The following is an 11,210-nucleotide window of genomic DNA, read 5'->3' as shown; positions in this document are numbered from 1 at the left end:
ATGGACTACTAGTAACTCACCTTCCATGGTTTTCCCGGTTCAAATTCTGGAATATCTGGCCAGCCGTCAGATGTGTTATTTGGTTCGGAAGACCAAGGCCTGAAAACAATTTTCAAAAAAAAAAACATTAAAAAATTAAAAATTAGTCTTAAAAATCAAAGCAAAGAAAAACTTTAAACAAAAAAAAACAAAACTCACCCTTCGTAGTTCATGGAAAAATTCATTGCGAGATGCGGTGGCTTCGTAGAAGTTCCTGGAGCTCTGGAAAAGTTCGCCATGTCGTTGTCTGAACTAGCACTAGGCGGAAGTTTCCACTGATTGAGTCGACTCTGCACTTGAGAGGTAGGCTGAGCTTGGACAAATGGCAGCTTCGGATTCGGCTGCTGTTGAGATAGAACCTTAATTCATAAAGGCAATCAGAAATGTCTTTTTTTAATCTCTTCATTTTTTAAGAATCAAGAAGATTTTTCTTCTAAAACTAAGTTTTGATGATTTTTGATAAAAGAGAAACGAGAGTTTGACGTTCTCTTTTTAACGGTTTGACACTTCTTTTCCAACGTTTAACGTTCATTCTTGAACGTTTAACAATTCTAGTCTAAGACTTGACGTTTTCTTAAAAAAATTGTTTTTTCACTGACGTTTGACATTTTTTTTTAAGTTTGGCATTTCTTGTATAAGATTTGACGTTTTCTTTAAAAGAAATTGTTTTTTCATTGACGTTTCACATTTTTAGTGTAACATTAAACTTTTTTTTAACCCTTGACATTTCTAGTCTAACATTATACGTTTTTGTTAAATGTTTGACGTTTCCTTTTGTTGAAAAGAGAAAACGTGAAAAAGGAAGAAGGAAAGAAATGTCAAACGCTGAATTTGACATTTAAATGCCAATGTTTGACATTTATTTCTGAACGTTTAAAAATTCTAGTCTAAATTTGACGATTTCTTTCAAATATCTTGTTTTTTTTACTCACGTTTAACGTATTTCTTTTTAGGTTTGACATTTCTAATCTAAGAATTGACGTTTTCTTTAAAAAATTTGTTTCTTTATTGACGTTTGACGTTTCTAGTCTAACATTAAACTTTTTTTTAATCTTTGACATTTCTAGGGTTGGAAATATACTATACTAATTCATTTTGACTGATTTTTAGGAAACATTAAACGTTTTTGTTAACTTTTTGACGTTTCCTTTTACTAAAAAGAGAAAACGTGAAAAAGGAAGAAGGAAAGAAATGTCAAACGCTGAATTTGACATTTAAATTCTAATATTTGACGTTTATTTCTGAACGTTTAACAATTCTAGTCTAAGCTGACATTTGAAGTTTTTTTTTTTTAAGTTTGACATTTCTAGTGTAACATTTGACGTTTTCTTTTAAAAGTTTTGTTTCCTTTATAACATTTGACGTTCCTTTTTCAATTTTTGACATTTCTAGTCGAACATTGGACGATTTCTTTAAAATATTTTGTTTCTTTTCTAACGTTTAAAAATCCCCTTGACAGCTTAGCTCGTCTTAGCTTAGCAATAAAATTCCCCTAAGATTTTCATAAAAAAAAGTAGAGAAAAAGACAATTTTTCATTACCTTGTTCAATGCCAAGTCTGAGAAATTTCCCTGCAGTGTCCCAAGTGGATCGAATTGCTGCTGAGCCCGCTGAAAATCAGTAAGTGGTTGTTGCTTATTGAAGAGTGATGGCTGAGGAGTAATTTGATTCTGAGGTGCTGGAAGGTGCTACAAAGAAACAAACCACAATCAATTAAACAAACTTCCCCGGAAAATACCAAAAAAAAAAGTCATTAGAAAATGATTTTTGTTTGTAAACAAACCTTGATATTATTCAAGAGTTGACTTAGAAGTTGCACAGTATGAGGAGAGAGCGGTTGATTGAGAATCTGTGAATTTAGATAACCCGCCTGGACTGCCATTTCAATTTGCTGCACAAGGGCACGTAGTTGATGTATGGATGGTTCGGTGGTTGGATTAGACGCCTGGAGTTGATTTAAGTTAATGCCACCCCCAGCAGCCCCTTGTGATGATGCCAAAGGATTGTTGGAAGCCTGATTCAGGTACTTCTGAAGATGTAGCAGCTGCGCATTGTCCAAACCACTGCCATTTATTGCAGCAGCACCCCCCTGCGGCTGCTGATGCGGATGAGATGGTGGCGGCGGGAAACGTCCCGATAAGGCACGTCCTGGCTCACAAAAGTCTCCCCCACCGCCGCTGTTGCCAAATTTATTTCGCTGCGACTGCCCAAGGAGCTCAACGGCTTCATCCATATTCATATTTGTCATCTGGAGTGCTGTCTCAATGTCATCAGCCTTGAAGCCCATTGTGCTCATGAGACGGAATTGTTTGCTGCTCCTTATGATCTCCTGCACTTTGCTGGTGCCCCCCATGCGACCACCACCGCCACTTCCAATTGCATACTTATTCATGCCATTGGGGAAGTGTGCCGGTTGTCCATTTGGTGTCCAATTGCGAAAGTCCCCTGGATCGGGCCATACGCCTGCATTGGATGCTTTTCCACTTGTGGCTTTGCCCCAGAGACCACCACTACCGCCCTCTGGTACACCACGATCAGCCCCCATTTGATCCCAAAGGCCATTCTTTGCAATATTCTGCCCCCACGGATTACCACCATCGGGTTTTGCTGCGAAGCGATCGGGGAGATTAGGTGGGGGCTGCATGGGAGCCGCAGCGGCTCCCATACCCGGTGCCAGGCGATTCCTCACACCACTCACATCGGGAATGTCGTGATTCCATGTGGCCGCACCACCGGTGGGCTGAGGTGCCTGCTGGACGGGCTGCGGTGCTTGATGCTGACTCCAGAAGGACGTTGTTGCCGGCTGAGCTGGTGGCAACTGCACAAGGGGATCCTCACCCCAGCCAGATGCCTTCGATGGGTTATCCATTAGATTGAGTCGTCCCGACACACCGCCCCGAATCATTGAATCGGCACGAGTATCATTCCACACACCCCCACTCGGTGCTGCAGCCCCGGGAGTTGTTGGTCCACCACCACCACCACCACCTGTTGCCCAGATATTCCCACCCAAGGCACCACTATCGGGTTCCACGGCAGTCTGTGGTGGCGGCACAACAGCCGCCCCAGGGGCTTTATTAACTGGTGCAATCCCCTCAACTCCAATACCCCACTGGAATTCCCTTGCTGGTGGTGGCATTGTTGGCGTGGTAGACCACACACTGCTGCTACCCTCATCGAGCTCACTATTATCACCCCAGGTCCCGCCAAAATTGGACGATGGCACATGATCCCATGTACCGCGATTGTCATCCGCCGGTTGCTGTGCCACCGTCTGCCCAGCCTTTGTGAGGTTATCGTGCCATAGCTCCGTACCCGTTGGCGCCGCCACACCGCCCGACACCTCGAGAGATTTCGTTGGTGAGAGTGCAACCTCCCACTGAGTCTCCTGATTCACATGATCCTTCCCCCATCCATCATATGCATACAGTGCATCCCTCAGTTGATTTAGTTGATTCTTTGCTGCATTCCCCGGTGTTACGGGTGCTACAGCTGCCTCAGATTCACCCGTTGCCACCTCTTGTTTAACATTCAAATTCAAATTGGGATTCTCACTGATCTGCTGATTTGCTGCTGCCACTGGAAGTGCTTGCTGTGCATCAATCCCATCATTTTTTGGTGGTAAAACCTTCCCACCTGGTGGGGGCCATTCAAATTCCGTCGTGGATGCCTTTACAATGCCCAAATTGAGACGTGACGTCCCCCAAGCACCATCTTCATTGCAATTATCATCCGCCGTCGTTGTTTTCCCATCGCCACCACCACCACCAAGTGTACCCCCGGCGGCATTTTCAACCCCCCATGAGGCACCCTTTGCAGGGCTCCCCCATCCACTCACAGCAGGTGCTGCACCGCTCGACTGCAGGAACTCATCGTACCTAAAGTAACCCTTAACGCTATGACTATGATCTACATTGGCAATTGTTTCGATATCACTCCTTTCCATTTTGTCGTCTTTTCCTGCCATCTTTTTCTTTTCACACTTGTTCCGTCTGTGCGTTAACCATCACCACGTGGAATTTGTTGGAATATCGCAAAAAGATGCCGCGCTGCGTTTGCTTTGCAAAACAAACAAACAACAACAAAAAAAACTCTTCAGCTGCGCTTCTCCCTGCACACCCACACGAAACTTTCGTGACCCTCTCAAGTGCCTTTGCGAAAGTTTCAAAAACGTCGAATTCTGCAAAGGAAATTAATGCAAAAAGAATCCCCATTACTAAATGAAGGAACTTAATTTACGCAATAGGTGGCGCTAGTTGGCCACATGTCCCTCTATTGGCAAATAAAAAAAGAAACCTTCTATGAATGAATTTCCTATTCCTCACACACAATTTCATTCACAAAATCAAGGAAATTCATCTCCACCATCTAATGCAAGAAAATTCAATTAATATCTCTTACACACAGTGCGACACACCTCAGAGTTTTATTCACACGCAGACTTTCGCTTTTTTTTCGCCAATCTCACACATTATTGACTGCCAATTCACCGAAGAATTGCATTCTTTACTACAACGACAGCAAGTTGATCAAATGTACAACCACTGCATGTATGAGAAAACCCTCCTTTAATGCCAAAAGGAGTGCACCCAGAGTGACAAAAAAAATTCCAAAAGTAGAAAGACATGAAACAATTCACTCCTAATGAACACTATTCGCAATATTGATGACTTTTTTCTACGTTTTTGTTGTTGCTTTAAGCAAAAAGGAGGCAAAAGGCCACAAGGGAAGAGCTAAAGAGTTCGGCAGAATGCTTGAAGAAATTAGTTTTGATTTAAATTGATTTTTTTTAAAGAAAAATTTCCGAAAAGGATCTAGAAGACCTATGCTCTAGAAGATCTAGGTTATAACTTTTAATTAAACTTATGAGCTTCGCAAAAATTGACTTTCTAGGCATTAGACAAGTTTAGTAAAAAAAAAATCTTTAAAAAAAATGTGAATTAAGATCTCAACAGATCTATCTCGTTCTAAGTTTTCTAGCATCTCACCAATGACTTTTGAGCTTAAACACATTCAGTTTTAATTAAAAGAAAACTTAAAAAAAAATGAAAAATCAAGATATTAGCAAATAGATCATTGGACCTTATTCAGCGACCAAGAAACCTTTGAAATCTTTCAATTTTGTACTGAAAATTCGAGATTTACAGCGAATTTCAAGGGTTACTTAGTCGCTGAATAAGGCCCATTATCTAAGCTTTCTAGCATCCTAAGATCTAAGCTACCTATGACTTTTAATCAAACTTAAAAGTTTATATATACAATCATTCAGTTTTAATAATAAAAAAAAAATATTTTAAAAGAAATTGAAAAATCTAGATTTTAGCAAATCGATTTTGTTCTAAGTTTTCTAGCATCCTAAGATTAAAGTTACTTATGAATTTTAATTAAACTTAAAAGCTTACAATCATTCAGTTTTAACAAAACAAAATTTTTTAATTGAAAAATCAAGATCTTAACAAATCTATCCTGTTATAAGTTTTCTAGCGCATTAGGATCTATGTTAGAAAATAAAAAAAAATACTTTAGATTTTATCGAATCTATCATATTCTAAGTTTTCTAGCATCTCACCTATGACTTTTAATGAAACTTAAAAGCTTTAAAACATTCAGTTTAAAAACTTTTTTTTAATAAATTGAAAAATCAATATTGTTCTAAGATTTCTAGCATCTATAGATCTAGGCTACCTTTTAATCAAATTTATAATTCCTATTTCTGTTCTATCTTTAAAAGCTTTAAATTATTTTTTTCTTTCTTAACTCATTTGATTTCTTACTAAAATTTGTTCTTAGATTTGAGACTAGAAAAGTTTTCCTAAACCTAATTCAAATTTTAAATAAAATTGGGCTAAATCTAATCAAGGAAAAATTCTAGATCTTCAAAAATACGAAGAACTAATAAACCATAAATTTGAAAACTAAAACATTTGTTTGGATCTTACTGAAGAATGTTCGATTTTGGAAGAAAAATAAAAGAATGAAAAATGCTTAAAGAACTGATGATCATATTTATACAAACTGATCTTTTTTACCCCGATCTCATATTAGAAGTTAGTATTGTTTTTTTGAGAATCCTATCATCAGTTTTAATTAATATAACCCTCAAAAACTTATTTTAAAATTGAAATAAAAGTAAAAACTCTTAATGGACGATCAAATTTCTAAACTTGACCACATAGCCCCATAACTGCGTGATGATCAAAAACTATGTGAAACCTATGTGGAGAGATTTCGCGCCACATTTCAGAGAGTGCAAAATTGCAATTGCATCTCACATGTAGCTAAAAGACGAGATGAAAGAGACACATTTCGATGCAATTGAAACCTCCTCCGTGGTGCAATGTCTCTGCGACATTTATTAAATGTTTCCCACATGTGATTTTATCGTCTGTTGTGAATTTTCACGTGAAAATGCCCACAATTGACAATGTTGCTCTCCATGTTCACGAAGAATACGTACAACACACATACACACCGTGTCATTTGGGGACGATATGTTAAAGAATTCACTCGGTTGTGCGCGCACTCTTCAAACCATACACAAACTATTGCTCTGATCTTATCGACTAACAGCATCTATCCCCAGTCTCATTCTGTCTTTTCCCATTCAATTCTCTTCCCAACAGAGAGTGACATTTGGGAGTTTCATTTCCCCTCGCTCCCCATCAGGAATCCATCAGTGAGATTGCACGCGCGCATACACACCGAGGAAGAATGTCTGTAGAACCAGCAAAGTATCATTCAGCGGCTCTTCCGCCATCTAAGGGTCACTTTCGATCGTCATCACTTGAAAATAACATCTATACACCCATTAAGAGTGCAACAGCCTCATCGTCACCCCTCACATCACTCCAACTACCCTCTTCGCATGGGATGCCCTTCAGTACGGGCACGCTGAAATCACGACGTGAACAGAAACGACTCACGGACATTGTGGCACAGCACCATCGGATGAGCTCTGTTGATGATCTCAATAGTCGAAAGTCACAATTTCGTCTCATTCGAGACATCTTTGAGCAGAATAAAGCTACAAGTGAGACCACCGCACCCCCACAACCCACACACGATCACCACCCACCCGAAAGTACCAACCCCATTCCTGTAAATGGGGGGAATGAAGCCAAACCACCCAAAATTCAATCATGCAGCGGAGTCCTAGAACAGGTGATTTTTAAAGCCTAATTTGCTTAATTTCTTCCTCAATTTATTTAATGTCTTTGCAGGGAAAGCAAGTGATACGACCTATAGCCTTCAAACCAATGCCCTACATTGCTGGTGAGCCTGTAAATCAGAGATTTAGCGACTTGGGCGATCGTTATGGCTCTACACCATCTCTTGGGGCCAATTTGGGGAATAACCTAAAATTCGGCAGTAAGTTTTCTTCTTTTTTTTCACAACGATTGAACCTGAAGAGCCCTAAAGGTTTCATGAGAAATTTCACGACCTTTTGATCCGATTTAATTTAATAGTTATTATCTCTATTGATCCCCCGCTTGTTTCTTGCTCTAACATGAAGGGGGCATTGTGCAACCTGTCTGTGTATATAGTGAGAGTCTGTGGGACTTTCGGAAGATTGCGCTTGCACAAAGATTTGAAAAATATAGTCGCAACCACACAACCCCCTAATCACCTTTCAAGTGACTAATGGTCCCCTCGGTATTTCCAATATCTCTTTGCAGGCACAAGCGACTTGAGGTACAATTGCAGCGTTGGTAATCGTAAATCACTACACTACTACAACCCATACGACAGCCTAGAATCCATATCAAAGTCCCCCGACTCAATTGCAACTAGTCACAGTACATTGTAAGTTATGTGCAGCCAATATGTGCGCCAACACACACATATGGGGGGATGGAAAGTGAAAGTGAGAATTGTGGGAAAATTGACTTGTTTTGTTGTTTCTTTGTACATTGCAGAAAAATAATGCCATATCACCATCACAATCATCACCATCACCATCATCATCAGGACCTATTGGATATGACACCATCACCATCAGACTCGGGTATATCAGAATTGGAAGCAGCACTGCGTGATCGTGACTCGGAACTCGCTTATTTGCGCCAAACAATGGAGCACAATGAAAAAGTAATATTTAAAGTTCATCAGGTATTTCCCATTTTATTTTGTATTATAATATTCTTTCCAAATCTCTTGAGTAATCAAATGTTCATTGAGACACGAGAGACAGAATCTTCTAATAACTTTTTCCCCTTCTAGGATAAGGAGAAACATTGGGAGGATGAAGTGAAACGCCTCAAAATCATTCATGAAAGTCGTTTGCGTGCCAATGCACAGAAAATTCAGAAGCTAGAGCAAATGCTAATGATGCAATCCTTCCAGCTGCGACAGCATAAAAAACGTGCCGCTGAAGATGCTGAACGCCTCAATGGTACAATAAGTGAGGTGAGGGATCAGTGTGAACGGTACAGGAATGAGTTGTGTCACCTTAAGATCACCGAAAAAGACCTAAAGGAGCAAAATAGTGACCTAGCGGAGGAGGTGGAAATACTACGGCGCATGATTGCGGACTTTAAGGCACGCCTCGAGGAGACAGATTGGGCCATTTGTCAGAAGAGTGGTGAAACAGCCCTGCTTAAGTCACAACTTCGCGATGCTCAGGTTTGTCCACATGCACCACCATCAATCACCTTTTTGCACACAAAATAAATTTCATAACTTTCATGAAAATTCTCTCTTTTTTTTTCATCCCACAGAATGACCTCATGGCAAAAGATCAGGAAATTGCTCAACTCCGCATTGAGATTCGCAATCAAAATTGGGAAGACAGGCAAACCCATAAGAATGCACAGGAGACCACAATGGATACAGCTTTGGAAGTTTCACAGCTGAATCGCATAATTATCCTCAAGGATCAAGTTATAATGGCAATGACAAATGAAATTCAGAAATTACGCAAGGAATTATCCGACGTATCCCTACTACAGAGCTACGAAGGCATCCCACCGGGACGCAATACAGTTGGAAGGTATCGCAGAGATATCCTTGATTTCCTCTACACGGAAAATGATTCAAATTCCGGTGAGGAACGCAATAAATGCCCCGAAAAGGACATCACAAAATGCCTGAGTAAGATGGAGGAGAGTAAAAGAAATACCCTGCAGGACTACCCATTCCTAGCAAAGGTGGAAAATAATCCAGACAAGAAGAAAACACCAACGATAGATGAAATGAAGACAATCTTCCTCAATAACCAGATCTACCCGTACGACTGTAAGGATAGTGTCAGTAACCTATTCAACATGACCCTCAATCTCCTACAACCCGCACCAACGACTAAAATGGACCAAGAAGACGAAGCAAGTGAAACGGAGAGTAGTAAATGTGATAAGTCACAGGCTTCGTCACCAACCACAACAGCAGACAGTACAGATGATCAAGTGAAGCACCTACAGACGGAACTTGAAGAAGCAAAGGCCAGTTTTGACCAAGAGAAGCTCAAATGGGCAGAAGAGAAGGAGAAAGTTCTCTTCTACCAGCGACAACTACAACTAAGCTACATGCAAATGATAAAACGTACACAAATGCTAGAAGAGAAGCTCGAAGCGAAAGGAATCTCTGGGGAGGGTAGTGAAAAAACATCACCATCTTAGGGGTTATCTTAATACAAAAAAAAAAAGATAGTTAATTTTATCCCTAATAGACCTAGGAATTTCTTACAAGCTAACACAGCCTAGGAAATTGGTCTTTAAGCACTTCATAAAAAATATTATCTCTGTTTTGAAGTTTGAGTTCCTATTCAAAAAATGAATAATGAACGAGTTTCTAGCTTCTAGAGCTTATAGACTAGAAATTATAGCTTATAGAGTTGCTAGAATTGAAATTCTAGCTTCTAGTGTTTCTGGACTAGAAATTCTAGCTTCTGTAGGTTCTAGACTATAAATTCTAGCTTCTAGACTAGATACTCCGGATTCTAGAGCTTCTAGACTAGAAATTTTAGCTTCTAGAGGTTCTAGAATAGAAATTTTAGCTTCTAGAGGTTCTAGAATAGAAATTTTAGTTTCTAGAGGTTCTAGAATAGAAATTCTAGCCTCTAGAGGTTCTAGTATAGAAATACTAACTTCTGGAGCTTCTAGACTAGAAATTATAGCTATAGACTATATATTTCAGCTTCTAGAACTTCTAGCCTACAAAATCTTGCTTCTAGAGCAGAAAATTATTAAAAATCAGAAAATTGAAAAAACAAACAAAAAAAATCTCTATTTCTAGGCTGTCTTAGCTTATTACGCACAAACCTATAGATCTAGGTCCTAGCAATCAATCACTTTCCACGCAACAATCATTTTGCATGTAGAATTAATAAAGCAATGCACTATTTTTTGTATACAAAATCTCAAACTTTTGACCACTGAAGCCTTACGAAATTGCATTAGATAATTAAAATTTTGATTTTAATTCTCATTAGGAATTAAAGAAAAATATTTAATTTCAATTTGTGAAAAAATCTTAATTTCTTCATAATGTATTTTGCTTTTCGACACAGCATTGTGGATTTTAGATGCACGAGTAAGAATTAAATAAAAAAAAACAACATTGGCTCTCAGCCAGACATTTCTCCTATTTATTGCTCCTGTATATAAAAATAATTTTAGTGAATAAATTTAGATGCATTCCACTGAAACGATTTCTTTTTTTTTCCTCTTCTAATCCTCCAAAAAGTGTCTAAAATGATGCCCTAGTGCGTCCAACTACTTCATTTTTGGGAAAATAACGATTGTAGAGGAAATCTTCGAATGATTCTTGTTTATTCATTTGCCTAAGGTTGGTGGGATTAATCATCTGTGGACCTTGGAATGACTCTTGAACTCTAAATGGGGTCATAAGCGTGCGTGGGGTACGAATTTTCACCCTAAGCAACTCTTTGAGGCGCCTGCTGTAGGCTGTGGAATCCTTGGGAATCCTTCTTGAACTCTTTGGACGTCCCATGTTCCTCTTCTTCATCTGAACATCCGGAAGAACCTTTCTAATTTCACCTTGCACTAGTTTAAGGTGCCCCTGCCTATTGGCTTTCAAAAGTGCCGAATCAAATGCAAAAAATGGCACACTTTCCATCAAATTTTGCCTTGAACTTGACTCTGAGGCAATCTTGAGTAACGATTGCGACGTCTTCATGGATAAATTTCTCGTTTTTCCCACAAATGCAAGTGATTC

General features: G+C 39.3%; 3 protein-coding genes across 13 annotated transcripts in view; 2 read left to right on the top strand and 1 right to left on the bottom strand.

Annotated features, from left to right (window-relative positions):
• Positions 1-10,680, top strand: part of LOC129790678 (leucine zipper putative tumor suppressor 1) — a 44,600-nt gene extending 33,920 nt beyond the window's left edge. Inside the window, exons 2-7 of one of the 3 annotated variants that reach the window (XM_055828339.1) lie at positions 6,662-7,199; positions 7,259-7,406; positions 7,715-7,841; positions 7,955-8,126; positions 8,259-8,660; positions 8,756-10,662. In XM_055828339.1, coding sequence (XP_055684314.1) covers positions 6,750-7,199; positions 7,259-7,406; positions 7,715-7,841; positions 7,955-8,126; positions 8,259-8,660; positions 8,756-9,652 — 2,196 coding nt within the window. In that variant the 5' untranslated portion in view covers positions 6,662-6,749 and the 3' untranslated portion in view covers positions 9,653-10,662. Of the gene's footprint in view, positions 1-6,552; positions 7,200-7,258; positions 7,407-7,714; positions 7,842-7,954; positions 8,148-8,258; positions 8,661-8,755 lie in introns of those variants that run through there. The other 2 variants (XM_055828337.1, XM_055828338.1) reach the window with 2 other exon arrangements.
• The window catches only part of LOC129790725 (cathepsin B), a 59,679-nt gene that overhangs the window by 31,848 nt on the left and 16,621 nt on the right, over positions 1-11,210 (top strand). The window lies entirely within an intron of this gene.
• The window catches only part of LOC129790671 (protein Gawky-like), a 30,067-nt gene that overhangs the window by 4,710 nt on the left and 14,147 nt on the right, over positions 1-11,210 (bottom strand). For 4 of the 9 annotated variants that reach the window (XM_055828309.1, XM_055828303.1, XM_055828305.1 and 1 more), the window contains 4 exons: positions 1,822-4,218; positions 1,580-1,726; positions 199-398; positions 21-99 (listed from right to left, as the gene is read on the bottom strand). In XM_055828309.1, the coding sequence (XP_055684284.1) occupies positions 21-99; positions 199-398; positions 1,580-1,726; positions 1,822-4,005 (2,610 nt within the window). In that variant the 5' untranslated portion in view covers positions 4,006-4,218. The remainder of the gene's footprint in view (positions 1-20; positions 100-198; positions 399-1,579; positions 1,727-1,821; positions 4,219-11,210) is intronic. The other 5 variants (XM_055828311.1, XM_055828307.1, XM_055828312.1 and 2 more) reach the window with 2 other exon arrangements.

This window comes from Lutzomyia longipalpis, chromosome 2 (assembly GCF_024334085.1).
Source record: "Lutzomyia longipalpis isolate SR_M1_2022 chromosome 2, ASM2433408v1".
Classification (NCBI taxonomy): Eukaryota; Metazoa; Arthropoda; class Insecta; order Diptera; family Psychodidae; genus Lutzomyia; species Lutzomyia longipalpis.
The sequence above is the reverse complement of the archived record's forward strand: the minus strand, read 5'-3'. Positions and strand labels throughout refer to the sequence as shown.